The 25,832-nt window shown below is 43.7% G+C and overlaps 2 protein-coding genes across 4 annotated transcripts in view; one reads left to right on the forward strand and one right to left on the reverse strand.

The window, feature by feature from the left end:
- Nucleotides 1-1,409, reverse strand: part of ARHGAP1 (Rho GTPase activating protein 1) — a 33,497-nt gene extending 32,088 nt beyond the window's left edge. The window contains exon 1 of one of the 2 annotated variants that reach the window (XM_077322363.1): nucleotides 1,251-1,409. The gene's annotated coding sequence lies outside the window, so the exon portion shown is untranslated. The remainder of the gene's footprint in view (nucleotides 1-1,250) is intronic. The other variant, XM_077322364.1, reaches the window with a different exon arrangement.
- A 4,521-nt stretch (nucleotides 1,410-5,930) lies between these two features.
- Nucleotides 5,931-25,832, forward strand: part of F2 (coagulation factor II, thrombin) — a 30,340-nt gene continuing 10,438 nt past the window's right edge. Inside the window, exons 1-6 of one of the 2 annotated variants that reach the window (XM_077322352.1) lie at nucleotides 5,931-5,971; nucleotides 7,819-8,053; nucleotides 23,226-23,389; nucleotides 23,707-23,731; nucleotides 24,539-24,589; nucleotides 25,236-25,341. In XM_077322352.1, the coding sequence (XP_077178467.1) occupies nucleotides 23,719-23,731; nucleotides 24,539-24,589; nucleotides 25,236-25,341 (170 nt within the window). In that variant the 5' untranslated portion in view covers nucleotides 5,931-5,971; nucleotides 7,819-8,053; nucleotides 23,226-23,389; nucleotides 23,707-23,718. Of the gene's footprint in view, nucleotides 5,972-7,818; nucleotides 8,054-19,808; nucleotides 19,975-23,225; nucleotides 23,390-23,706; nucleotides 23,732-24,538; nucleotides 24,590-25,235; nucleotides 25,342-25,832 lie in introns of those variants that run through there. The other variant, XM_077322351.1, reaches the window with a different exon arrangement.

Genomic DNA, 25,832 nt, shown 5'->3' on the forward strand with positions numbered 1-25,832 from the left:
ACAGTTTAACTTCCTGAACTCTAAAGACTGAATCAGGTGACAGGCCAGAAAAACACCACACCTTCCCTGTTACATATAAACCCAACTCCTCAGTGTCTGCCCTTGCTGGCCCAGCCTACCATCTGAGCTCAGAGACGTCAGAGCAAATTCAGCGACTAGAAATAAAATGTCACTCCACATTTGCTAGCACTATACCTGCTGCTATTTCTGGTCTCCTGTCTGCTTTTCCCCCTTAACACCAATTGACATGCACACACACGCAAACACACACTAGATAAAGAAGCCTGCCAAGGACATCACTAAAAGCAAAGTGTTTCAATCTTAGATTGGTGCAGTCTTTTCTATCAGAATTCCAGCACGATACATACACTGGACAACACTATTAACTTCTCTTGCTCTTGTTCATACAGAAGTTGTCATCAAATGCTCATTCCTATCATGTTTTCTTTTCCCCCATGTTCTTTCAGAGCTAAACAGGACGCTCCCTTAAAAGGCTTCGTCCTAATTTCATTTGATACTGGGTTTATAGACATCAGTAAACAGCAGACAGGAATTTATTTTTCTGCAACCAAGTTCTGCCATATTTGGCATATCATTATGGAGTGGTTTTCTTACTGGGTCTCACTTTCTCCCTCAGGAATTAATACAAAAAATTCACTAAGGGCATGAAAACCACACTGATGATCTGATGACAGAGCAACAAATCTTTATACAGCTGCTTCAAGTATTTGCAGGAATACATTTATCGCAGAAGACTACTGCTTTCGAGCACCGATGTGACTAGGGCATCTGGCATACCAATCAGGGTTGCCAAACCCGGGCTTTTGACAGGGGTCTTGCAGCTTCATGCGCTGCAGACAGCGCATACGGGAAGGAAGTCTGCCAGGTGCTCCTTCTCCACCCCCATCGGCAGGGCCCGTGTGGGCTTGCACACCTCTCTTCCTACACCTGTTCCTAAGTCGCGTTTTGTTCAACATCATCCTATCTTGCTTCCCAAAGCGCCTACGACTGCTGCTTGAGAGCTTCCCTTGGCAACCTCCCAGGAGACGGCGGCAGCTACTGATTCACCACAGGGGCCAAAGCCTCGAAGGGGGAGGGAGGGCGCCCTGGGGCCCCAGTTGCAGAGGCGGGATCGACCCGCCAAAAGGCCCCGCGAGCCTCGTCCCGACGCATGCGCCCTTCTCATCCCGGACTCTGCCCTCGAGGCACACCGCGGACTCTCCTGGGGGCGCCACGACCAAGCCCGTTACCTGAGGAGGCCGCACGTGTCTGCCTAGCGAACGCGCCGCATCCGACGCTGGCAACGCGCGCGCCCCACGGAGCCCCCTCGCTCGCCAGCAGCCGCTCCCGCCTGTCAAAGCCTCGCGCAAACATCCGCCTCTGACCCGGAAAGCCAATTAGTCTCCATGGAAACACCGCCCCGCCTCCATTCGACAGCCGAGGTGGAAAGGGATAAACAGTCCGGCTGGACCTGCAGCTCACCGCGTGGGCCGTTCCGCTTCGGCTGGACCCGCCGGGCCCCGGCAGGTTGCGCCGCGTGTGGAGACTCCTGCGAGACCTGGCCCCGGGCCCACGAGCGGCTGGAAGTGTGGCGGTCGGGGATGCTGCTGGGTCCGCGCCACGACGAAGTGGAGACGGTGAGCGAGCAAGGCGGCTGAGCCCAGCATAGGTGCTCCGTGATGCCACTCCCCAGGTAGGACCTGGCCATCGCCCGGCTTTACAGCTCATCTCCAGGCGACAGAGTATTATACTCCATTCAGATCCCTCTCTGCCAATTGACGGCTCTGCCAAAGTATTTCTCCAGGTATTTCCCAACCCAGAGCTGGCAACCCTAGCTCCGTGCTTCCGAGGCTGGTTTATTTGTTTCAATCATACAGCTGGATCAGGGATACGGCCATCCTCGTTATGTTAGATCTGTGGTCGACCATGCGGGGATATGGAGCACAGCCTTTAGTTGGCTATGCTACTTTCTCTATAACCGGTCACAGAGGGGGGGGGGGATGAGTTGTCGCGCACCTGTGGGTTCCCTTGTGGAGTTCCACAGGGGGCTGTGCACTCCCCCACTCTTTTCAACATCTTCATGCGCCCTCTGGCCCAGCTAGTCTGGAGCTTTGGGTTGGGTTGTCATCAATAGACCAGTGACACCCAGCTCTATCTCCATATGGACAGCCGCCCAGACCCCCCCCCCAGAACCATTTGCCAGATGTTTGGAAGCAGTGACTGGATGGCTTGAGCAGAGTCACTTGAAACTCAACCCCTTACCCTATGGCTGGGTAAGAAGGGGGTGGATCAGGAAGCGCATTTATCCCCACCTCCCCAGCCAGGACGCAACTCACCATCACGCCCCAAGCCACGAATTTGGGTGTCATCTTGGATGTCTCATTGACTATGGAGCCTCATGTCAAGACAGTAGCCCGCCAGGTGTTCTTGCATTTTTTCCGGGTTCAGCTACTAGTGCCCTACCTGTCTCCTGAACATCTAGCCATGGTGATCCATGCAATGGTCACCTCCAGAATTTATTTCTGTAACTCGCTCTATGCTAGGCTTGTGCACTTCGGCCACTTCGGTGGCCATTCAAGCCCAAGGGGGGGGGGTTGTACGCCGCTGGTGGCGACATACAACCCACCGCCCACACTCAGGCACAGAACTCTGTGTCTGCATGCATGCGCTGACTGGCACACCGGCGCCACCCTTGCCCCCATACCACAGCTCTGGCCTACTCTACATGGGCCTGCCCTTATCTCTGACTCGGAAATTGCAGCTGGTGCAAAATGCAACTGCTAGGGTTGTCACAAGAACACCTTGGAGGGCCCATATCCAGCTTGTGCTGAGGAAGCTGCATTGGTTGGCAGTTGCGGCCCGAATCAGGTTCAAGGTTTTGGTCTTGACCTTTAAGGCCCTTTGCTGTCTGGGACCCACATATCTGAGGGACCACTTGTTGCCCTACACCCCCCCCCCCGCAGGGCCTTGCATTCTGTGAGTTCCAACTTGTTGGTTATTCTAAGTCCCAGAGAGGTATGCCTGGCCTCAACCAGGGCCAGGGCCTCTTCAGTCCTGGCCCCTACCTAGTGGAATGAGCTCTCTCAAGTATTGCATGGACTGCTTGAAGTATACCTAGAGTGACTGCAACTAGATAGAAAGCTACAATGCCTCACCTGGATTACAAGGTTGAAAAAGTAGAGGGAAGTGTCACATACCTCTCCCTTTGTTCATTCAAAGAAGGACAAGTTAAACATGTGATAGACAGATGTCTGTTTGGTGTAGTGGTTCGGTGAGCCAGTTTGGCGTAGTGGTTAGGAGTGCAGACTTCTAATCTGGCATGCCAGGTTCGATTCTGCGCTCCCCCGCATGCAACCAGCTGGGTGACCTTGGGCTTGTCACGGCACTGATAAAACTGTTCTGACCGGGCAGTGATATCAGCACTCTCTCAGCCTCACCCACCCCACAGGCTGTCTGTTGTGGGGCGAGGAATGGGAAGGTGACTGTAAGCCACTTTGAGCCTCCTTCGTGTAGGGAAAATATAAGAACCAACTCTCCTTCTTCTTCTACTTCTTCTTCTTAAATAATAATGTCATTATGAGGTACTACAGGGATCCAGTTCACCACAATTGTTGTATTTCTTTTGCAGTATGTGTTAGGCGGCTGGAAAATGCCTGATTCTCTGACATTGTAACATAGAATCATAGAATCATAGAATCATAGAGTTGGAAGGGGCCATACAGGCCATCTAGTCCAACCCCCTGCTCAACGCAGGATTAGCCCTAAGCATCCTAAAGCATCCAAGAAAAGTGTGTATCCAACCTTTGCTTGAAGACTTCCAGTGAGGGGGCACTCACCACCTCCTTAGGCAGCCTATTCCACTGCTGAACGACTCTGACTGAGAAAAACTTTTTCCTGATATCTAGCCTATATCGTTGTACTTGAAGTTTAAACCCATTACTGCGTGTCCTTTCCTCTGCAGCCAGCAGAAACAGCATCCTGCCCTCCTCCAAGTGACAACCTTTCAAATACTTAAAGAGGGCTATCATGTCCCCTCTCAACCTCCTTTTCTCCAGGCTGAACATTCCCAAGTCCCTCAACCTATCTTCATAGGGCTTGGTCCCTTGGCCCCAGATCATCTTCGTCGCTCTCCTCTGTACCCTTTCAATTTTATCGATGTCCTTCTTGAAGTGAGGCCTCCAGAACTGCACACAGTACTCCAGGTGTGGTCTGACCAGTGCCGTATACAATGGGACTATGACATCTTGTGATTTTGATGTGATGCCTCTGTTGATACAGCCCAAAATGGCATTTGCCTTTTTTACCGCTGCATCACACTGCCTGCTCATGTTTAGTTTACAATCCACAAGTACCCCAAGGTCTCGTTCACACACAGTGCTACCTAGAAGCGTATCCCCCATCCAGTAGGCATGCTTTTCATTTTTCTGACCCAGATGCAGAACTTTACACTTATCTTTATTAAATTGCATCTTGTTCTCATTTGCCCATTTTTCCATTGTGTTCAGATCTCGTTGAACTCTGTCTCTATCTTCCGGAGTATTTGCCAGTCCTCCCAATTTGGTGTCATCTGCAAACTTGATGAGTAGTCCCTCCACCCCCTCATCTAGATCATTAATAAATATGTTAAAAAGTACCGGGCCGAGCACCGAACCCTGAGGTACCCCGCTACTCACCTCTCTCCAGTCTGATGAAACACCATTGACAACAACTCTTTGAGTGCGGTTCTCTAACCAATTCCCTATCCACCTAACGATCTGAAAATCTAGATTGCAGTCCTTCAACTTATCCATCAGAACATCATGGGGAACCTTGTCAAAAGCTTTACTAAAATCCAAGTAAATGACATCAACCGAATTTCCCCGATCCAGCAAACCTGTTACTTGGTCAAAAAAGGAAACTAGGTTGGTCTGGCAGGACCTGTTGGAGACAAATCCATGCTGACTTCCTTGGATCACCAAATTGTCCTCCAGATGTTTGCAGATCGCTCCCTTTAATATCTGCTCCATTATCTTCCCCACAACAGAGGTCAGACTCACTGGTCTGTAGTTTCCCGGGTCATCCTTCCTCCCTTTTTTGAAGATCGGAATAACGTTTGCTCTTTTCCAGTCCTCCGGGACATCTCCAGTCCTTAAAGAGGTTCCGAAGATGATGGACAAGGGCTGTGCAAGTTCTCTGGAAAGTTCTTTGAGTACTCTCGGGTGCATTTCATCTGGACCAGGGGATTTGAACTCATCCAGTGCAGCTAAATGCCTCTCGACCACCTCTCTATCCATGTTAACCTGCCACCCAGACACTATCCTTTGGCTACAGCCATCTCTAGATGTGCCTAAACACTTAGACCTGTGGGAAAAAACAGATGTAAAATAGGCACTAAGCCTTTCTGCTTTCTCTGCATCTTCCGTTAGAGTTTGTCCATCCGCACCCAACAGCGGGCCTATTGCCTCCTTTACTTTACGTTTGCTCCTCACGTAACTGAAAAATCTTTTCTTGTTACAATGGGCTTCCCTGGCCAATCTTAGCTCACTCTCAGCTTTGGCCTTTCTGATGATTGATCTACAGTGCCTAGTAACCTGTAGGTACTCTTCTTTAGAGCTCTGTCCTTCCCTCCATTTCCTGAACATTTTCCTTTTCTTTCTTAGTTCCTCTTGAAGTTCTCTGTTCATCCAAATAGGCTTCTTAGAGCTCCTGCAGTGTTTTCGTCTTTCTGGAACATGGTAAATATGGGTTGAATTACAACAGTCTTTTGAGTGACAAGTGATTACATTAGTAAGGTGTGTTTTATGGGTCCACCATCCTCAGTTATACCAGTTTAATTGTATGGATTCATCCTTTGGAGAAAGAGGCTAGCTCACTGTTTCTTGGTTTAGGATCTGCAGGGATTTTCTAATAAGGATTTTTCTTGTTCTCTGTTTCAGATATTTCCATCAACCTGATGGAAAGAGGCTTGTGACAAAATATGCAACTGGAAGAGGTAAAAAGAACAGAAACATGATGATAATGTAATCTTCTTGACAGCCTTTCATGTTAGCTTCATAAACCACATTGAGAATCTTGTGCTTGAGACAATATGCAAGCTTGTTTAAATAAATTATACATGTCATGAGATAGATGGCTGGGTAAAATATTTCAGATTATAATAAGTTGGTTGGCTGAGTTAATGCATTCTGATTATAAACCAAGCTTATGTCTTCCCATAAGCCTTGTTTGAAGCTGAGTTTAAATTTACATATATACAAATCAGATCTTACTATTCACCACACTGCAGGCACTTTTATCTCTCTGGTACAATAAGCATATGACTAGGTGTGGGGACATAGTTAATGACAAATTTTGGCTAGTTCATGGTTTAAAAAACAAAGTTTGTGAACTGAAGAGCTGCTACAAACAGTTTATGGTGGTTCATGAGAAGCAAAAAGCTCTGGTTTAAGTGCCTCCAAGCCATTTGAACCTCTGCTTTCTGCTCCCCATGAAAAGTGGCAGGAAACTGAAAGCAAGGGTCATGAATTTCTATGAACCAACTTCCTGGTTCATACTTATTTGTGGTTCAGTTCTTGATTTGGCTACAAAATTAGCTGCAGAAATGCAGTTTGTGTCCATATAACATATTTTATTAAAAATTAGTGTTGAAGCCAGCTTTAAAAATGGGCTGAGGGCCAGCATTGTCCCCCAGTTCTTACAGCTGGAGGATAGAGAGAGGGGATGGAGTGCATCAGAGGACATGGTGGCCCCCTTATGCCGAGCAAGGAGAGGGGTTAAGAATGGAGAGGCCTCCGCAGAGGAGGCAGACATTTTTACCTTCCCTACTGGTGGGGAGGAAGTGTGCAAGATGTTCAGGTGGCTACGTTACATTATTAAATGCTCAGGCAGAGAGAGGGGGAGGGAAAGAGAGAGGCAAAAAGCAGCCCAGCGCAGAGCCCAGCTCAGCTTTATTACTTGCTGTTGTTTATAGAAGCGTTGATTAATGGCTTTCGTTGAGGCTTCCAGAACTAGAACAATTTTCAATAAATGATATTAACGCTCTTGCACATACAAGCCAGAAAAATTGAAAGTGCAGAACAGTGAAATGACTATTCTGGCACATAGTTGGGTGATTTTCAGTAGTGAAACTAAAGTTGTTACTTCTCTGGGATTTGTTTCTGTTTATTGTGAACATGTATTGGAGTAAAATCTCTAACCAATTAAATTTTGCCCCTATTTAGTAAATGTAATAAAGCAATGTGTGGGGCGTCATAGCAGATATGGTTTGGAGCCATTGATGAATGTATGTTATGTGGTCAATACATTATTTACTTGCAGATGCAGACCTCTGTCTCTCTTTAGCAATAACTAACTCTTTATACTTTCCTTCTCTTACCAGCTGATTAGCTGCTCTTTTGTCTCTTCTAATTTAGCTCTCTTTTTACTGATGCTGAAGAAAACCAGCTGTAAGGAAAATAAGCTGTACAAAGAAAGGCCAGCAAGTAAATATAAGCTTGTGAGGAGGAAATGTTGTAGAAGGACTTTCTTATCTAGGCTGACTATGTTATATGGCAGACACTTTTGTATAATGATCTGACTGATGACAAGTACATTTTCTTCCTTCCGCTGGTGCTTGAGACTGTTTTGCCCACAAAAACATCTTAAATTCACATACAAGTTACAGATGTCGTCCCTCCCAATTTTTAAAAATTGTGTATAATATTTATAGGTGGAAGGGTTATTACATTTCAAAAATGATGAATTGGACTGTATTAGGATTAATTTATTATTAAATTAATTTTAAAGCACTTCTAAAAAGGATATCAACCAATGCAGCATGTTTCCATTTGTCTTTCACAGCTGAGAACGATGTATTCACCAAAGGAGCACCCAAATCAACATCACCAAGTCATGCTGTAAGAATGGAGAAGGAAGCTTATAGAACATTATTAAGCATACGAAGCTGAGGTGGGAATGAACAGAATGCTGCAGGAAACTATGAGAGTGGAGTACATGTCTGTAGTCACTGGAATCAGCAGCAAGAGCACATCTCATTTCAAAGCCTTCAGCATAAATATTTATTTGTGAAGAGAAGGTAAAAAAAAACTGTTCTCTTTTTTTTTAAGCGATTCTCTGGATACTGGAGAGTATAACCTGTTTGCTACACAGCTCTTGAGAATGTTAAAAATTCTTAAAGGCAGCAAAGCTCTTCTCTCCCATCTGCTCCCATACGTACATTGTTAGTCTCTGTTCAAGAATCTTGGGGGCTGAGTGCACATTCGAGGCTACCCTTTCTTATTGCACCCTGTATGAATGTCATTTTCTCCATTGGAAAAAAGACCTATGCGTATAACTTTCACACATACAAATCTTGTATTGGACAACAGAATTTAACACAGCTCTTTATTTTTTCCCTTCAAACTGACAACACCTTGCAAAGTATAACACTCTTTCTCCATTGCTTCAGCTAACATAAACCTCAAATACAAAACCGAAAATATATTTACACATTAAGACAAACTATTTTTAGATTATACTGAAAGTCCTGTCATCCTTTTTTGAATTTTCCTTGGAGCAAAATCAGTTACTGAGACCATCAAAAGAAATTCCTACCAGAAGATTCAGTTGTAGAGGGAGACCAGCCAATACTGAGTTTGTGTTAATGTTTTTTGGTTCTGGTCCATTCCAGCTGTGAGGACCAGGGCAATTATTTCTCCCCCTTGAGCTTGGCATCTGCTCACTATTATTATTACTACTACTACTACTACTACTACTACTACTACTACTACTAAAAACATTAAAACCCATAAAACAATTTTAAACAGTCGAAAACAAACCAATAAACCTTAAAACCCTCTAGCATTCAGTGGCAAAGTGACCCAATTCTTACCACTCATAAACCTCAGGGTGGACAGACGGACTGATCTTTCTTTAATCCGCTCCTAGTAGCCCAATAGGCCTCGATGGCAGGGGGGGGGGGGTCCAGATCTTCTTCTGCACGCCGGCCTCAACCATAAACCTGGTGGAAGAGCTCCATCTTGCAGGCCCTGCGGAATGCAGAAAGCTCCCGTAGGGCCCGTAGCTCTTCCAGGAGCTCATTCCACCAGGTGGGGCCAGGACCAAAAGCCCTGGTGCTGGATGAGGCCAGGCACGCTTCCTGGGGTCTGGGAATGACCAACAAATTTGTGCCTGCTGAGCAGGGAGCATAGGGCAAAAGGCGGACCCTCAGGTATGTGGGTCCCAGACAGTGGAGGTGATGAATTCTTTTATCTCTTTGTTGCTGTATCCTGTCCAAACTTGGAATTTTTAGTTTTCTGGCTAGAAGAGGCTTTATTAACGGTAAGGCAAGCATGTTGTATGCAACTGTAGTGTGATGTACTTTGTTTGTTTGTTTGGATTTTTATACCGCCCATTCTTTGCGGCTCTGGGCAGTTTTCATGGAACACTGCATAAATGTACATGGAACATTATAACAATCTTCTATAATGTTATATAATTTTCAGTAGAACAACACAATCTAACAGTAACAATTACAACACAACATGAATAACAGCAACACTGGGGAGATCAAATTGTTCAATCATGGCAGGGGTCTGAGGGAGGACCAGCAGATGTTCCGAGTCGGTCGGCCTCAAGCAAATGTCTGGTGGAGGACCTCCCTTTTGCAGGCCCTGTGGAACTGTGGGAGTTCATGCAGGGCTCTGATCTCCTCAGGGAGCTCGTTCCACCAGGTGGAGGCCAGGACTGAGAAGGCTCTGGCCCTTGTTGAGGTCCGATGCGCTTCTCTAGGGCCAGGGATTCATAGCCAGTTGGAGGTGGCAGAGCTTAAGGCTCTTTTTGGGGTATAATCAGGGGTATAATATAAGTCTCTCAGATACACTGGGCCCAAATCGCATATGGCCTTGTCATAGAATGTCAACTGTAACTTCTTAAAACAATTTCCCTGCCCTCTTGATAATTAAGAGACTAGCAGGGATTTTTATTTCTATGAGCTGCAGAGTTGCATGACTAGAGTCTACTTTTCTGGAATGCTTTGTTTTCCTGTTTTTTCTCCATTGTTTTCAGATTTCATAAAGACAAGTGCTTCTTCGGGTGATTTATATTAACTTCTTGATTCGTAAGATATTTGAGGGCATTTTTCAGCGGAAAAATCCTACCTTGATACCTCATTTTGCTTGTGTATAATATGAAGGTTTGAGAGACAAGTAGACTTAAGGCTGATTTTATTAGATAAAGGGAGCCTATGGGATGAACTTGCTCTTTTTTTTGTTTGGTGCATGCTCACAGGATAGCCACCATTAAAAATAAAGCAAAAAAACCCAATGCTTTGGAAAATCTACATGTATAATGTAAATTAAATGCACTTGGGACTTCAAACTTCCTGTGTGTTTTTAAAAGAAAAAGACCAGTGAGTAGTAACAAAATGCTGCATCAGGGCATAAAGGGGGAATTAACATCTTTAGTTCATGATACCAGAACAGGTCTATAACGGGTTGACCATCTGCAAACCAGAATATTGCAAAACCAGCCTTAGTAATTTCCATTGCAACACTTTTTAGCACACTTTAAAAAAACTGCAAGCATTTACTGTTGGTCATCTGTAGTCAACTTTCTGGGTTTCCTTGGAGCAGAATTTAGATTTGTTCAGAGGCGACTGAGCCACTTCCTAAATGGAGGGGCTGTGTTGGTGTCTCTGTGGTAGAGCATCATCTGCTTGACATTCAGAAGGCCCCCGGTTCAATCCCCAGTATCTCCAGTTAAAAGATTTGGCAGTATGTGATGTGAAAGACCTCTCCTTGAGGCCTTGGAGAGCTGCTATCAGTCTGAGTGGACAATACTGACTTTGGTGGACTAAGGGTCGTATTCAGTATAAGGCAGCTGTATACTGTAAAGAATAATGGCCTTGTGTATGATGGCACATAGGTCTAGCTCCCAAGCAGGCATGTAACTCTCTTACACAGCATATTAAAAGTTGTATTGAAAGACAAGGTTCTTAGGTGCTCTGAACTCCAGTGTCAAAATAGTTCGATATTAACCTTAGGTACCAAAATGCTGAGGCTGTCAATAAGGGCTTGTTTTGGTCATGTGACAGTTGTCATTCAACATATGTAAACATTAGTTACATTGTTCAGCCAGGTCATGAGGGTAGTTTTTGTGCGTTAGCTATGTATTTGTGTATGGATATACTGGCATTAGCATGAAAACTAATTAGACATCCTGGGGACATTTGGCTGAGGAGGGGTAAATCCAGAGGTGCTGAGTCTGGCTACAGCCACTAATAAAGTCACCTTTCTAAAAAGCTACTAAGCTCTTAGTGCCCTGGAGAACCCAGACTTACCTGATGTCATAGATCTCAGAAGCTAAGCAGGATTGGCTGTGGTTGGTATTTGGATGGGAGGCCACTAAGCAAGTCCAGGGTTGTGAGACAGGCAGGGAATAGTAATCAACCTCGGAAAGTCCTGAAAACCCCATGGGAATAATGTCAGTTGTGATTTGATGACAAAAAAGATACTAAAAGCTATTAACGCAGTAAGTCTGATAAAAGTTAATCTGTATTAACTGGAAATCTGGTCACTGGCCCACTAAACACTAAGTACTTGACTGACTCTGAGAAGGACGCCATTTTGAAGTGTTTTTGTCATCAGATAAATTCATGAAAAGTACGTAATTGTGTTAATCTTTAAGAACAAAATAAAATAGAAGTCCAGTGGTACATTGAGACCAATAAAATGGCTGCTTTGCCAAGAAATTTCAAGCAGACGGGATCTGTATTATATGATATGAGGGGGGTGTCAAACCATATAATTGTAAATTAACCTGTTCAGGCCCCAAATGTAGCTAAAACTATCAAGTGTATCTCATTATTCTTAGACAGTGAACATTTAGGAAAGAATAAAAACTCAAAGATTTTTGTACTGTCTCATTTAGCTGCTGCTTATGATGTATCTCCTGTTGGACTGGACAAGTTCAAGTAATACCATTTCTGCACAAGAGCAAAAGCCCACATTAACACTCTTAAATAATGGAACAATGCAAAATTTTCTGCACAAAACTTTGTCTCCCCAGAAGTATATCCAAATTTTGTGTCCTCTTAGCTGCCATTTCTGAATTCTCCTTAACAGCGATGTTTTTTCCCCTTCAGATCTTAACTTGCAATGGAGCAATGAAAAATATTATATTCACTAGGAATCCTGTGATGATGGGTAATTTGTTTCTTGGCAGTTGAGGAACTCAGTGTCAGAAAGGGACTTGTCCGAAACCATCCTGTACGTTTGTGATTGAATAGTAATTTGATCTCATCAACATATTTGTATTATTTTATTATATTTTTATATTGCGCTTCCTCCAAAGAGCTCTGGGTGGTGTACGTGGGCCTCCTAATCTTACTCTTACAGCATACTAGTCAAAAGCTAGATTCAAGTCCACGAGTGCCTTGGAGACCAATAAGATTTTTGGGATACAGGCTTTCAAGAGTCAGAGCTTCCCTCATCAGCTTTGACACTTGAAAGCTTATACCTCCAAAATTTAATTAGGCTCTAACATATGGTACCATATGGAGGATTTGGTTTCTCATTGGTTTCTCAGTGGAACAGGCTTTCTCGGGAGGTAGTGGATTCTCCATCATTGGAAATTTTTAAACAGAGGCTCGATAGCCATCTGACGGAGAGGCTGATTCTGTGAAGGCAAATGAGTGGCAAGTTACAGTAGATGAGCGATTGGGATGTGAGTGTCCTGCATAGTGCAGGGGATTGGACTAGATGACCCATGTGGTGCCTTCCAACGTTATGATTCTATGAACATGGTACTGGACTCAGATCTAGCTCTTTTGCTGAAAATCAACAGAGCTCCCCTTATGAAACTAAGTTAAACCCAAGATCATCCTAGCTTCATTTCAGAGTGGAGATTTCAACTTGGATCTCTAGTCCTAATCTAGCACTCTTACCATTACACCACACTGACTTACAACCAAGTCCATCTGCAGTGATTTTCTGTAGACGTGGTGTTGGCCAAGTAGTTTGGGTCTATAGATTGCTGTGCTTCCTGTGGGTGGCCAGAGATGACCATCTACCACATGATGGTTTCTTGTACATATCTCATAGGCCAGTAGCAATCTTTTACAAATCTTTTATATTGTCTCTGCTACTCCACAGTTGCCATTGACCACACACTACTGACATCCCGTGTGTTGTGCATGCATGGGGTAAATTGGCAAGTAGTTGTAGTGTTGTAAAGGGTTTGGAGTAGCAATCTCAAGTGGCTAGTATGAAGCTGTATTTTTCCTGTTCCAGGAATTTCATCTAGATCTTGCGTGTATCAAATATTGACACAGTTGTTCAGTGACCTCACTGAAATTGGAGCCCAGAATGCTTGTGCATGAGACAAAACATCTGTTGGTTGTCACAAAGCCGTGGCATCAGGCACGTCTCTGGTTCTTACTGAGACAATTTACAGCCAAGTCTTTCCTATATGCTGGTCTCGAGCAGTTGTTCAGATTTGGCTGTGAGTTTGTTGATCCTTTGTGCTTTAATTTTACTCTTTTGTTTGTTAAGTCTGAAAACTGAGTTGGTAAACTGTAAACAATGATCCTGTAGATAAAATTAAAACAGGATAAAGTATACATTGTTGCAGTTTGATGGCTATATTGTTTGCCACCTCAAGTCCAAGGAGATAAAGTTAGGATAGAAATATTTAAAATAAATAAATGTTACTAATGAGAGTATAACTGCACAAGAGGTTTGTAAACAGTGTCTTGGGGTCTCTAGTTTTTTTTTAAGGGATAATTGAGAAGGCATATATCAGTTACTACTGGAGTGTGTCATTGTGTGCTGCCAGAAGAATATTCATATGCTCTGACCACAATCTACCATTTACTTGCACAAGGAATTTAGTAACCAACATAAATTGTTTTTTAATTAAACTTTTTATTTTTGCATATAAGAATAGACAGAAATAGAAAATGTCCATGCTACATAATATCCCCGTCCCCTTGTCCCCAAAAACCTGGACTCCTGGTCATGCTATTCTTTTCAATTGGTGAGATAATCTGTGAAAAATGCCATTGTTCCTGAAATTCTTCCTGCGTTTTTTGTTGATTATGCATGTAAGTTTCACCATTTTAGATCAGTCAGCTTGTCAAGCCAGAACGATAAAGCTGGAATTTCCGAAGATTAACCAACATAAATTCTGTAAATGTTGAGCATAAGTGGACTTTGAACGCTACTGCTGAATGCAGCTCCCACCTTAATTTCCAGTCCATGATATTCTTTTATCCATGAAAGTACAGAATGAGTATCCAGTTCCTCTCACAGGAAGAGTTCCTTGAGCACAAGACTATCCACATTACTAGCCGTAGAACAGAAGGACAAAAGCATTTGGGACTACACAGGAGGACTGCAATGGAGAGGGCTGCAAGGAATAAGGAACAACGTCCTTCTGCAACACATTCTAGCCTCTGTCTTCTTAGTAACCATTTCATGGAACATATCCTTCTCCCCAGGACAGTTTTCAGGGTTCTTTGTGGATGCTGCACTGACTTGAACCGGCTCAGGCAAAGTTCTTTCCCAACCTGCTACCTATAGGTCTGGCCAGGTTTTTCCAGTGAGCTTTGTGGCTGGTCAAGTATTTTAACCCAAGTCTCCTTGATCAAAGTTCAAGAACTTATTTACCATACCTATCCATTCATGTATACACCCTCCTCTCCATCCTTCCTTTTTAAATTCTGAATGCTTAATACAATAATGCCTTGTCTGGCAATACTATATAGATACATTTACCTCGCATTTCTTCTACAATTCTAGTGGCTATTGAGGATGGTGTGGAGAATTGCAATGTGGTGGTGATGATGATGTGTTTTTTTTGCTCTGGTATATTTTTGCAGCTGTTGTAAAACAGTGAGTCTGCAGAAACAGAATTGTTTTTCATTGCATTGCATTTGTTGATCTGAAGGAAACCCAGGGTGGGCTATGCTTCTAAATCAAGCTGGGTATTCACCACCACCACCACCCCAATCTTTTGTATGAATGAACAGTTTATGCACAGATACAGCTGTTTTTGATCTGTGCCAATAACACAAGACATGAAACAATGCAGTAAATGCTTCTGTATTTTATGGCCAGGAACAAGTTCATGGGGCAGAAGGGGCTATTTTCAGTGCCACTCCAAAGGTAGTTGTAATATATGCTCTGGATTTCTATCACAGTTATTGATCTTTTAATGCTCTATTTAGGTAGTCATGGCTGCTCTCATCACACAAATATAATTGGCTCAGTCAGACCCAGGACTGGGATTCTCTCTCTCTCTCTCTGCTGTTCTGTGTCTTATGTGCATATAAATCCTTTTTCTTCAAGCCCTTGTTCTCAGTTGGAGGAAGGCACTATGTAATTGTTGTTTGTATTCGTGGCCGAACAGGCACATCCCCACTTTTCCAATGCTAATATTTACTTAACAGCAGAGTTAGCAAACATTGGCTAGAACACAAGTGGAGAATGAAGGAAGAAAAAAAGCCACGGAGAGGGTTCTGGGATCTGTAGTTTTTTCAGACACCTTCATTTGCTACTACTTTTAGAAGTGGGAAAACAAAAAAATAATCTATGGGCTAATGTTGAGTCTCCAAATAACAGAGAGGCACTAGTTTTGTAGACAAAAATGGCTGATTCAGGTGATAATCTTGACTTAACCCTTGAAGATTCCAAGAATTTGGAGGTCCTTAACTATTAGTCTCATCACAGTAGAAGTGAACTTACTGTTACAATTGGGTTGCTGGATAAATTCAAATTTAATCTGAACTAATTTAGAGTCCATTGGCATCCTTAAGACCTACACAGTTTTATTCAAGATATATGAGCTTTTGTGTGCATGCACACTTCCTCAGATACAATATTGCACTGTAAATATGTTCTGCTGCTTCAGACTAACACAGCTACCCACCTGAGTCTATCAAATTTAATCTAGCATTCGTTTTTCCAGCCAGATGTCTCCAGAAGTTCATAAGCCTAGGACAGATGTAGCTTTGGAACCAAAATTGTCTCCTCGTCCTGTTGGAGGACTTTGTGAGGGAGAAGAAGAAGAAGAGTTGCTTCTTATATGCCGCTTTCCCCTACCTGAAGGAGGCTCAAAGCAGCTTACAGTCGCCTTCCCATTCCTCTTCCCACAACAGACACCCAGTGGGGTGGGTGAGACTGAGAGAGCCCTGATATCACTGCTCGGTCAGAACAGTTTTATCAGCTCTGTGGCGAGCCCAAGGTCACCCAGCTGGTTGCATGTAGGGGAGTGCAGAATCGAACCCGGCATGCCAGATTAGAAGTCCGCACTCCTAACCACTACACCAAACTGGCTCTTAGTGCCCTGAGAGTGAAAGGGGGTAAATTTGAAATGTTGTTGATCCTCATGGACTTTGCAGTAACTTTCAGAATAATTGACCGTGGTATCCTTCTGCACTGGCTGGCTGGAATGGGTGTTGGGGACACAGTGCTTCAGCGCTACCTGACCAACCAGTACCAGGAAATGGTGCTCTGGGGAAGTGGTTCAATTTCAGGGAATTTGTGCTGTGAGGTCCCACAGGGTTCTGTTCTGACCCCATAACATCTATATGAAACAGCAGGGAGAGGGCATCTAGATATTAGGAATTATTTATTTTCAGAATGCTGATGATATTCAGATTCTATTTTAAGAAGAGTCGAATCAGAGAGTGGAAGTTCTGAACATGTGCTGAGAGGTAGTAATCATAAGGGGCAATAAACTGAAGATTAATCATGACAATTGGGGTGCTGTTGGTAAACAGTGGACTGACAAGTAAATGAGAAAAGGGATTGTATAGGACAGGCTCCCCTGAAAAATCAGGATTTTAGTTGAGTGGACTTTTAGATCCTGAATTACAAATAGACATTCAAACTTCATAAAACTGTTTTATTGGTTGGGATTTTGCTGCTTTTTTAACACAGCCTTAAGAACCTTTTAATTGTAAGTCATTGTCAAGAAAAATGAAGTAATACTGTTGTTTTGAACTCCAGCACATATTGTTAATAGGTATGTTTCTTCTTAACTTGGGGGTTCCAGTTATTGTGGCTGATTGAAAGTTATCCTGTGTAAATGTGGCTGATCCATTCAAAATGCCATCTAAATTAGTGGATATCACTACACCTTGTACTTTCATAAGTAGATTAATGAAATACTAACATTGTAATGCCACCTTTTGTATTTCCTGAACTTTCTACAGATCATAGAATCATAGAGTTGGAAGGGACCATACAGGCCATCTAGTCCAACCCCCTGCTCAACGCAGGATCAGACCTAAGCATCCTAAAGATCCACTTCATTTGATTTCCTTGGACTGCATTATTAGAGATTTTTATATCTCTCTCCCATCATTCGCAAATTTCTACTTTCTTCTACCCTCCCCTTAAAAGCCTCAGGTTTCCTAGTCTTTCCTCCTAAGAATGGTGCTCTGAATCCATTACTTGATCAGTGTATCGGTATCCTTTTCAATTTTATGGCATTCCTTTGAGGTGGCTAAAATATATATGCATAAATTGAAAGGCAGCCAAAGCAGATTTACTCAACGATAGTGCATTTACTGTTCTTCACTGTTTAGGAATGCGAAATATTTTAAAATGCTATTTTATGTTTCTGCAGGCATCATTTTGTCCCCTGCAGCTAGTATAAGGGAGTGAAGCCTTAATTGTATACAGTAAGAGGCAGATAGCACAATGGAGGCTTGATGACAGTAATGCAGAATAAAGTAAATACCACCAGAAGTGGTGTGGTGACACCCACTCCCAGCTACAGAGTGTTGGTGAATGGTGGGTGAGACAGAACCACCTGCTACCAACAGTCAGGCTGCCTCCAAACCCCTGAAGCAAGGAAGAGAGTCCCACACTCCCAACTGGCATTATCTAACCTCGCCATAGGACTGGAGGTCTGATCACAAACTCTGGTAAAGGAAGACACTATGCCACAATCTAAGGGGTGGCATTATTCTGCTGAAACAAGGCCCGTGACTGATATGACTTTTTTCCAAACAAGACACTGATCTGTAAGTACACATGACTTTGTAAGACCAGGATTATTTATAGATTGACTATAAGGGAGTAAGGCTTATGTCCATGCAAACACATAAAAGAGCCAGCTTGGAGGCCTCGAATCTAGGTGTCAACATGGGCATAGTCTGCATTGTACATGAGAAGGAAAGGATCACACATATTGTGATGCAGGAGCAAAGTGCCTTAGATGCCTCGAACACTTCTGTAGGGCCTGCAAAAGGGAGCTCCTCCGCCAGGCATTTGATTGAGGTTGACCTGAACCACCACTTCCCACTGGCCCCCGAGCTTCCCTCCTACAACAATCACTACAGACCCACCCAACCCACTGGTTGCCATAAGATAAGTAAATAGGCTACATCAGTGGTCCCCAACCTCCAGTCTGGGGACCGGTCCGTGGATTAGTCGGTACTGGGTCGCAGCTCCTCCTCATCGTCCTCCCCAGCTGCTGCCTCGGGGGCTGCCTTGCCACTCAGCCACCGGCTCACCTTTGGTGCTCTCCAGCGGCCACCGTGGCTGGGGATCCCCCTCGGCATGGCACTGCGCAACTGCTGATGGCAGCGCCCCGCAGCGGGCGGCGGGAAGTCAGGGGCACCGGCAGGAAAGCAAGTGGAGCAGGGACTCAGGCAGTGACGATGTTCCTTGGCAAAAGACTACCCCCCCCCCCCGGGCCTCAGTAAAATTGTCAAGCGTTGACCGGTCCCCGGTGATAAAAAGGTTGGGGACCACTGGGCTACATCATTCTCCTTTATTTCATCCTGAAAACAACCCTGTGAGGCAGGTTAGGCTCAGAGTGTGTCACTGGGGCAAGGTCAGCCAGCAAGCTTCCATGACAGGATGGGGACACAGAACGGTCTCCCAGATCCCAGTCCAACATGAAAAGGGGAAAGGTCAAATGTCCCCTGTACCCATTTCAGGTAGCTAGAAATAGAAGGGACATCAGGTAATCTTATTGGAAGTATAATAGGTAAAGAGTTCGCAGCAGCACTCAGGCATATTCAGACATGAGATGGCCTGAATCAGTATGCAGAGGTTACACAGAGGAGAAAAGTAATGAAAGCAAGTGATGGGATACAGCAGTCAAGACTATCATTGTGGAAAGTATGAGTGGTGATGGAGATCACAGCCTGGGGCCACGAGAGAAGGCAGAAAATACAATATCTAGCAATGCACAGGCATTGTTTCGAACTAGTAATAAGACAACCTAAGTCACTTCAGGAGCAATCCTAAGCAATTACATCTTATTCTGTTCAAAGGGGGTTACCTGCCAGGTCGGCGTTCTTAGGATTGAGCCTCTGTGGGGCAAAGTCCTCTCAACTTGCAGCATTTACATTATCACAAGGAAGGGAATTCTTCAGACAGCTAGAAATGGCATGCTAGAACAGGAGTGTCTGGTCTATGGAGCTGATTATTCCAAAAAGAGCCCATAGATCATTTGGGCACAGATCATTTAATGTGTCATGTCTGGATGCTTCTGTTTTTTTCTAGCCCTTTTTCAGGTTTCAGCCCCCCTTCCCCCAATTTCAGCAATCCAAGCCTGCCCTGTTATTGGATGCCCCATACTGTTGATTATATTTGACTTACACTGTGTAATCCACCGTGAGAAAGATGGACTATAAATAAAGCAAATCAAACCCAGATAAGACCTCTCCAGCAGCAAGAATTCTCTTTCAAATAAGAGTGATTTCTTGAAGAGCAGGCCTTCTGGCATTTGGGGGCCCCTTCTTATAAGAGCCATTGAGTTGACTAACTGCATCAAGGGGAGGGAGAGAATGGGTGGGATGATGTCCCTGACATACTGTGACCTGTTCCTGTTTCTTCATGCTGGTTCAACATTAACCCAGCCTGGGTGGTAATCATTCAGTTCCCTCTATGTGTCTCCTTTAATTGGGGTTATATGCAGCAGTGTAGAGCAGAGTCAGAATGCTGAGGCTCCTTCTCCTATCCAGCCTCCTGCACCTCACAGTGGGTCATGACACAGGTAAGAGGGTCTTTTTGAGTATGGAGGAATGTGGAGAGGTCAAAGAAGGACACAGTAAGCTAGCTTAGGATGGCACTGCAGGTCTAGCAGGGCAGAGTGCAATGTTTGGTCTGTGTACATTGTATGTCAGAGGTACAGTGTTAGGGCAGTAGTTCTGAAGCACTGGGAGGCAAGTTGTCCAAGGCATCCTTGCTGCCATAAGTGTCAGTCTTTGGAAAGGGGGGGATGGCATTGCAATTGCATAGGAGCATTTCTTTTGCCTGGTATTTAAAAGGCTTTGGTGCATGAAGAAACCCTGGGTGGTGGTTGTGTGTGTGTGTGTGGGGGGGAGGTGAGATTCAGAGGGACAACTGCAAGGGAACTGCTTCTGAAGTCATTTTCTACTACTTGAACACACACATCTAAAATAGCATGACATGGCAGATTGTGATGTGCATGCTTGTAATTTTCTGTAATGTTCATTGACTACTTTATTCTTACAACAGATTAAATCCAAAATTTGATTGGCTTTTTGGAGAATGGGGGCGGGAGCTCTTCCAAGCTGTTTACAATTTTCCGGAAAACAGGATGTGTTTTCTGTCTTCCGCACTGTAGGCTGTTGTAGGAATATACAATAGGCTCTATTGTTTTGCTTTGCTTTTTAATTTCATTGAGTTCTTAATGCATGGTTAAGAAGTCCACCCAGCCTATTTTATAAGTAAATTTTCTGTTTTTGTTTCCTTTCTGCCATATTAACTTATTTTTTAATTATATGTCATTTTGTGTAGTTGATTTAAAAAAGGCGTACATTTAAGTGTCAATATTTCTAACTTAAATGGACTTCAGGGAATGGTAGAGGACAGGAAGGCCAGGAGGATCATTGTCCATGGGGTTGCGATGGGTCAGACACTACTTTGCACCTAACAAATTCCTAATGAATTTTCCTAATATGGTTGAGGAGGAATTTAATCTGAACTGTGGTATGGAAAAACCACACAAGACTCGAACTTTCAGACTGAACGAGAGTTGACATGAAACTTGAGTATTATCCCTTCTCAAATGCTCTTCAATCTAGTATCTTCCATGCCCCTGACATTCCTGTTGCCGTAAGTCCGGCCATATCACCCTTGAGAACTGGTTGCTGGGCCAGGTTGGGCCTTCTGAAATCTGAATGTGACTCCAACTCCAGCTTCCCCCGGCAGAGAGAAGACTACAAAGGTTCAGATACTAGGGTTAGACAAACAGATATCGGGATGTGCCACCAAAGAGGCAGTCACCGAATAAGCTCTGAGCAAACAGGCCTCTGCACAAGAGAACAAACAGGAGGGTGGGGGCATGTGCATAGAGCAAGGCAAGATACCATATCAAGGGGATTCAGTTAGGGGCATAGGGCTGATACTAAGCTAGTTCAGGATCTTGGTCTGCTGTTATAACAACAGAACAGAGTATGTGTGGCTTTTTCATTTTTATTATTGTTCAGCTGGTTTTTGCTGCTGTTGTTTTTACTGTCTCCTGAGTTCCCAACAGTCTCCACCATCTCCTTACTCCGTAACCCTAATTTGGGGGATTTTTGCTGTCATGGCTGATTTTTGGCAGCCCTGAAGGGTTCTTGAAGGAAGAGTTGTTCAGAGGTGGTTGCGTGCTGGTGCTCTCCCATCCAGGAACTAAGCAGGGCTGACCTTGGTTAGCTTCTGAGATCTCATGAGCTCAGGCTAGTCTGGGCTAGTTAATTTAGCTGGCTGAAAATGTTGACAACATTTTAACAGAAATAAAACAAAATATCAGGGACATAAAAGGGGAGGGGGATGTGGAGAGAAGAGAAATGCAGTTTACTGTGCATGAGTGAGAATTAGATGAGAAATTAAAATTATTACCGAATTCTTGACCTGTGTACTGTTGATTAAACTGTTCAATGTGTTTGAACAGAAGGCAGTCTGTTCTGTTACGTTCTATGTGTACCTCCCTGAGCCTTAAGGGAGGGTGGTATACAAATGTGATAAATAAATAAATAAACAGCAAGTGTGTATGCAGATTAAAAAAAATAAAACATGGAAGTGGCTTATGCTGAATCACACCATTGATCTGTCAAAATCCGTAGTGTCTGCTCAGACTGGCAGTGGTTCTCCAGCATCTTTAGATAAAAGTATTTCACATCACCTACTACCTGGTTCTTTTAGCTGGAGATACTGAGGATTGCACCAAGGATCTCCTGCATGGCGTACACATGTTCTGCCATGGAGCCATTATTTGGTCCAATTTTCATTATCAAATTTTGTTTTCATTTTAATGAGAAACACATTTCCATCTTTGTTTCCCACAAAATTGGGATGCAATAGTCAGGAATTGCATGCTTAAGGAAACCTCTCTGCTATATTTCAAAGAACTATAAGAAAATTCCCTTTTTTTAATAGACACTTCAATTTCTGGTTTGTAGAGTTGTCTGTGCCATTTTATATCCTGTAATCCACCAAGAGTCTCATTTAGAAAGGCTGTCAATAAACAAAGTTAAATAACTGGTGTCCAAATTCACATAATTTGTCGATTAGATTAATTCTTTAATTTAACTATAGGGGTGATGCAGTGTATAAGCAAACATGTGATGTCTGTAAATGGGATGAAATCACAGAAATGGGGCAGGACACTCACAGTACAGTCATAAATGGAGTGTCTCTCCTTTAAGGCCATTTAACTCGAGGAGCGAAGACTGCAGTAAATTCTCATGGGATTGTACTGCTACTTTAATCTTCTTTCTGTGACCAAAGGCTTTACCAAGTTTTCATCTTCCATTTTTTTCATTCATCATTTGCCTACCTCCAAACTGAATTTAGTTCAATTATCTGGAGTTTTGCTTTACAACAATTTCCTGCAAAGGCACCCATTTCAACTTATTTTATTGGTCCAGGTTGTCTTAGAACTTAGAAGATGTGTATGAGCGTTGACATGACAAATTAGGTTGGTCACTGTTTCCCCCTACGCATTGAGTTCCCATTTTTTCTATTGTAATTAACGTGTGTTTGTGTATATCTTATTTCCTTCATACCTCACTTTTCTCAGCAGTGGGGATCCGGAGTGGTTTACCATGCTGTCACGTTCTTTATCCTTACAACAGCCCATGAGAGTGTCTTTCTGGCCCAAGGTCACCCTGCAAGCTTCCAAGGCACAGTGGTCGTGCCTTGCATAAACAGCCGGGGCTCGATGGTTTTGTATGTTGTTGTTCTTTGCTCTGTCTAGTCCACAAAGGACTGACTGGCAGGGTGTTCTGGTTTTCACAGTCTTTCTCGAGCAGAGGCAAGCCTCCTCCTTGCTGAAACGGTCCCGACGTGCCAACCGGGGATTTGTGGAAGAGCTTCTTAAAGGCAACCTAGAACGAGAATGTTTGGAAGAAACGTGCACCAGGGAAGAGGCTCATGAAGCCCTTGAGTCCGATGACTTAACAGTATGTACAACACAGTGTTCATTCCCACAGGGAGAAGTGAGTTAGTCAAATAGACCGGGGCCCTGCTACCAATGTGATGTTTGTCCCTAGTTTGAGTTCAGCACTCAGCAGTTACCCCAGAGTCCTTTGAATCTCATCTTAGCAGTAACTTTGATTGGTACTGGCAATAGCAAAGTCTTTTTAGCTTGTTTATGTGCCACTTTTCCTACAACTTGCTCCATGTACCCTCCCATTCAGGCAGCACAAAGGGTCTGAACTGCATATCTGCATGTTTGCTCTCTGGCCATTCTTCTAAATGAACTCCTTTTGTTTTGCAGAAAGCATTCTGGATGAAATATGAAGGTACGTCTTATCTGTGCTGATGTTTATAAATGCTTTACTGCTGAGTTTCAATCAAAACTCTGGCTTGAAGCTCTCTTCACAGAGCTGGAGCACTATCCCCCTAAGTCTCTCTCCCTCTCTCTCTCTCTCCTCCCTCCCTCCCTCCCAACCATGCTAACCAGGTTTTCATTGTTACGATCTATTTCCCCCCCTCTTCTTCCCACTTAATAAGGCCCTGCTCAGCTTCCAGATTCTGAGGTGTTCCTGCTTTTCATCCACCCACACCTAAATCTCAGCCAACTGACCTTTTTTTGCTAGCCCCTTCTTGATGATGCTAATGTCAGTCATACTCACTACCACCACCCATTGCTTAGATCTATTTCTACATAGGTTTAGACTCCTCCTCACTCTTCTATCCGCAGGGAAAGTTCTCATGCCACCTATGTCACTGCTAGACTACTGGCCACCACCAAGAACTCTAATAGACAGCTTCCTAATATGGCTGGTTACTGACACCTCTTCTAGATTGGAAGCACGCAGACAGAATTTTCTTCCAGATTAATCTTTACCCAATGTTTTGTTTACCTTTGGGGGCCAGAAATAGGAGAGATGCCATGTCAATTAAAAGGGCAGCCAGGCTGTCCCCTTGTTGAGTCGTAGAGCCCAGTCTGCTTGCGGGGTGAGGGAAAGGCAACTTCTGTAGAGGCTCCACCCATTTGTCTCGCTACATGAGGGAGGCTGGGTTGGAAATCCCTTTTACCAGATCATGCTCTGGATGTTATGGACAATCATATTCGTTTGAGCTGAACTTGACTCTTATTTTGCTAGATTGTTTGTCTCAGAGGAATGTCAGAGCCGTTCTGGATGAATGCATGGAAGGTAAGAACATTATGAAAAACTGTGATGCCTTGGTTATGATTAGAACTAGAAGCTACTTGTAGGGAGACCAACCTGTACTTCGAAAGATGTGGTGTAAAAACTGTACACATGGTAGGAAAGCAGAAACTGGTTGGGATTCTGTTTTGCATGTATACATCTTTGGAAACACAATGGTCTCCTGTAATATAATGTGATATAGCCTATAATTAACGTGCCTTCCAAATGTACAGATAGTTGCTTATAACTCTAGCCTTGATCAAGTGCTTACTTTCTAGCCCAACAGTCTCTAAGGCCACAAAAGAGGCATATCTGTGTGTCTGCATGAACAAACACCTTTCTACACATTGGACCTTATGTACTTGTTCATCATTAAATTTCTGTAATACCCAATGATGTCCAGATGTGAATGGCCTGTCTAACACCACAGACCATTTCCATAGCACCTCACACTGAGGTCAGTTCAGCCATTCACGTAGCAGTTACCAAGGGTACAGTATGCAAGTGTAGATCGTTATGTATATGTATGTGTGGGCGAGTTCTGTGTGTTGGGCTAAACTGAAGTTGACAGCGTGAAATGGGATGTGCCAAACTCTCTGAACGCACCACTAGATCTGTTTCTTCCAGTTTGTGTTTTGAACTCTGACAGGTAACTGTGCACTAGATCACGGGAAAAACTACAGGGGAACTATTTCTGTCACCAGATCAGGAATTGAATGCCAATTCTGGTCCAGCAGATTTCCTCACAAGCCTGAGTAAGTTTTTATTTATTTATTTATGTATTTATTTATTTGATTTATAGACCGTCACTCGCTCGCAGCAGTTCACAAAATAATATAAAACATAAAACAGATCTCCCATAAAAACACCCCCAAAAAAACCTCCAGCATAAGAAGTCCCAGACTTCTACTTTGTGGCTTTGCTAAGTGATATTCTACCCCTCAAAGGTTCCTGTTTCAGGAAAGATACAATGAACTCTGCAGATGCACCTGCAAGCTGCTTTCTCCTCATTCCTCCTTTTTCCTTTAACTGTCAATATTCCATACCCCAGAAATATATGTGACCCCCCTCAGGCTACTGGGGTGGGGGGAGGGAAGTAATTTTAACTGACGTTCAGCAGTTCTAAGCAGTGAGTCTCTTCAGAAGCCTTTTTGGTCTTCCTTAGGCCAGGTTGTGAGGCTTGTTTTTCCTTTGATGAGAAGACCAGTAAAGCCAAAAAGCTTTCCTGGGAAATTATTAGCCCTGC

Source organism: Paroedura picta, chromosome 2 (assembly GCF_049243985.1).
Source record: "Paroedura picta isolate Pp20150507F chromosome 2, Ppicta_v3.0, whole genome shotgun sequence".
In the NCBI taxonomy this organism is placed as follows: domain Eukaryota; kingdom Metazoa; phylum Chordata; class Lepidosauria; order Squamata; family Gekkonidae; genus Paroedura; species Paroedura picta.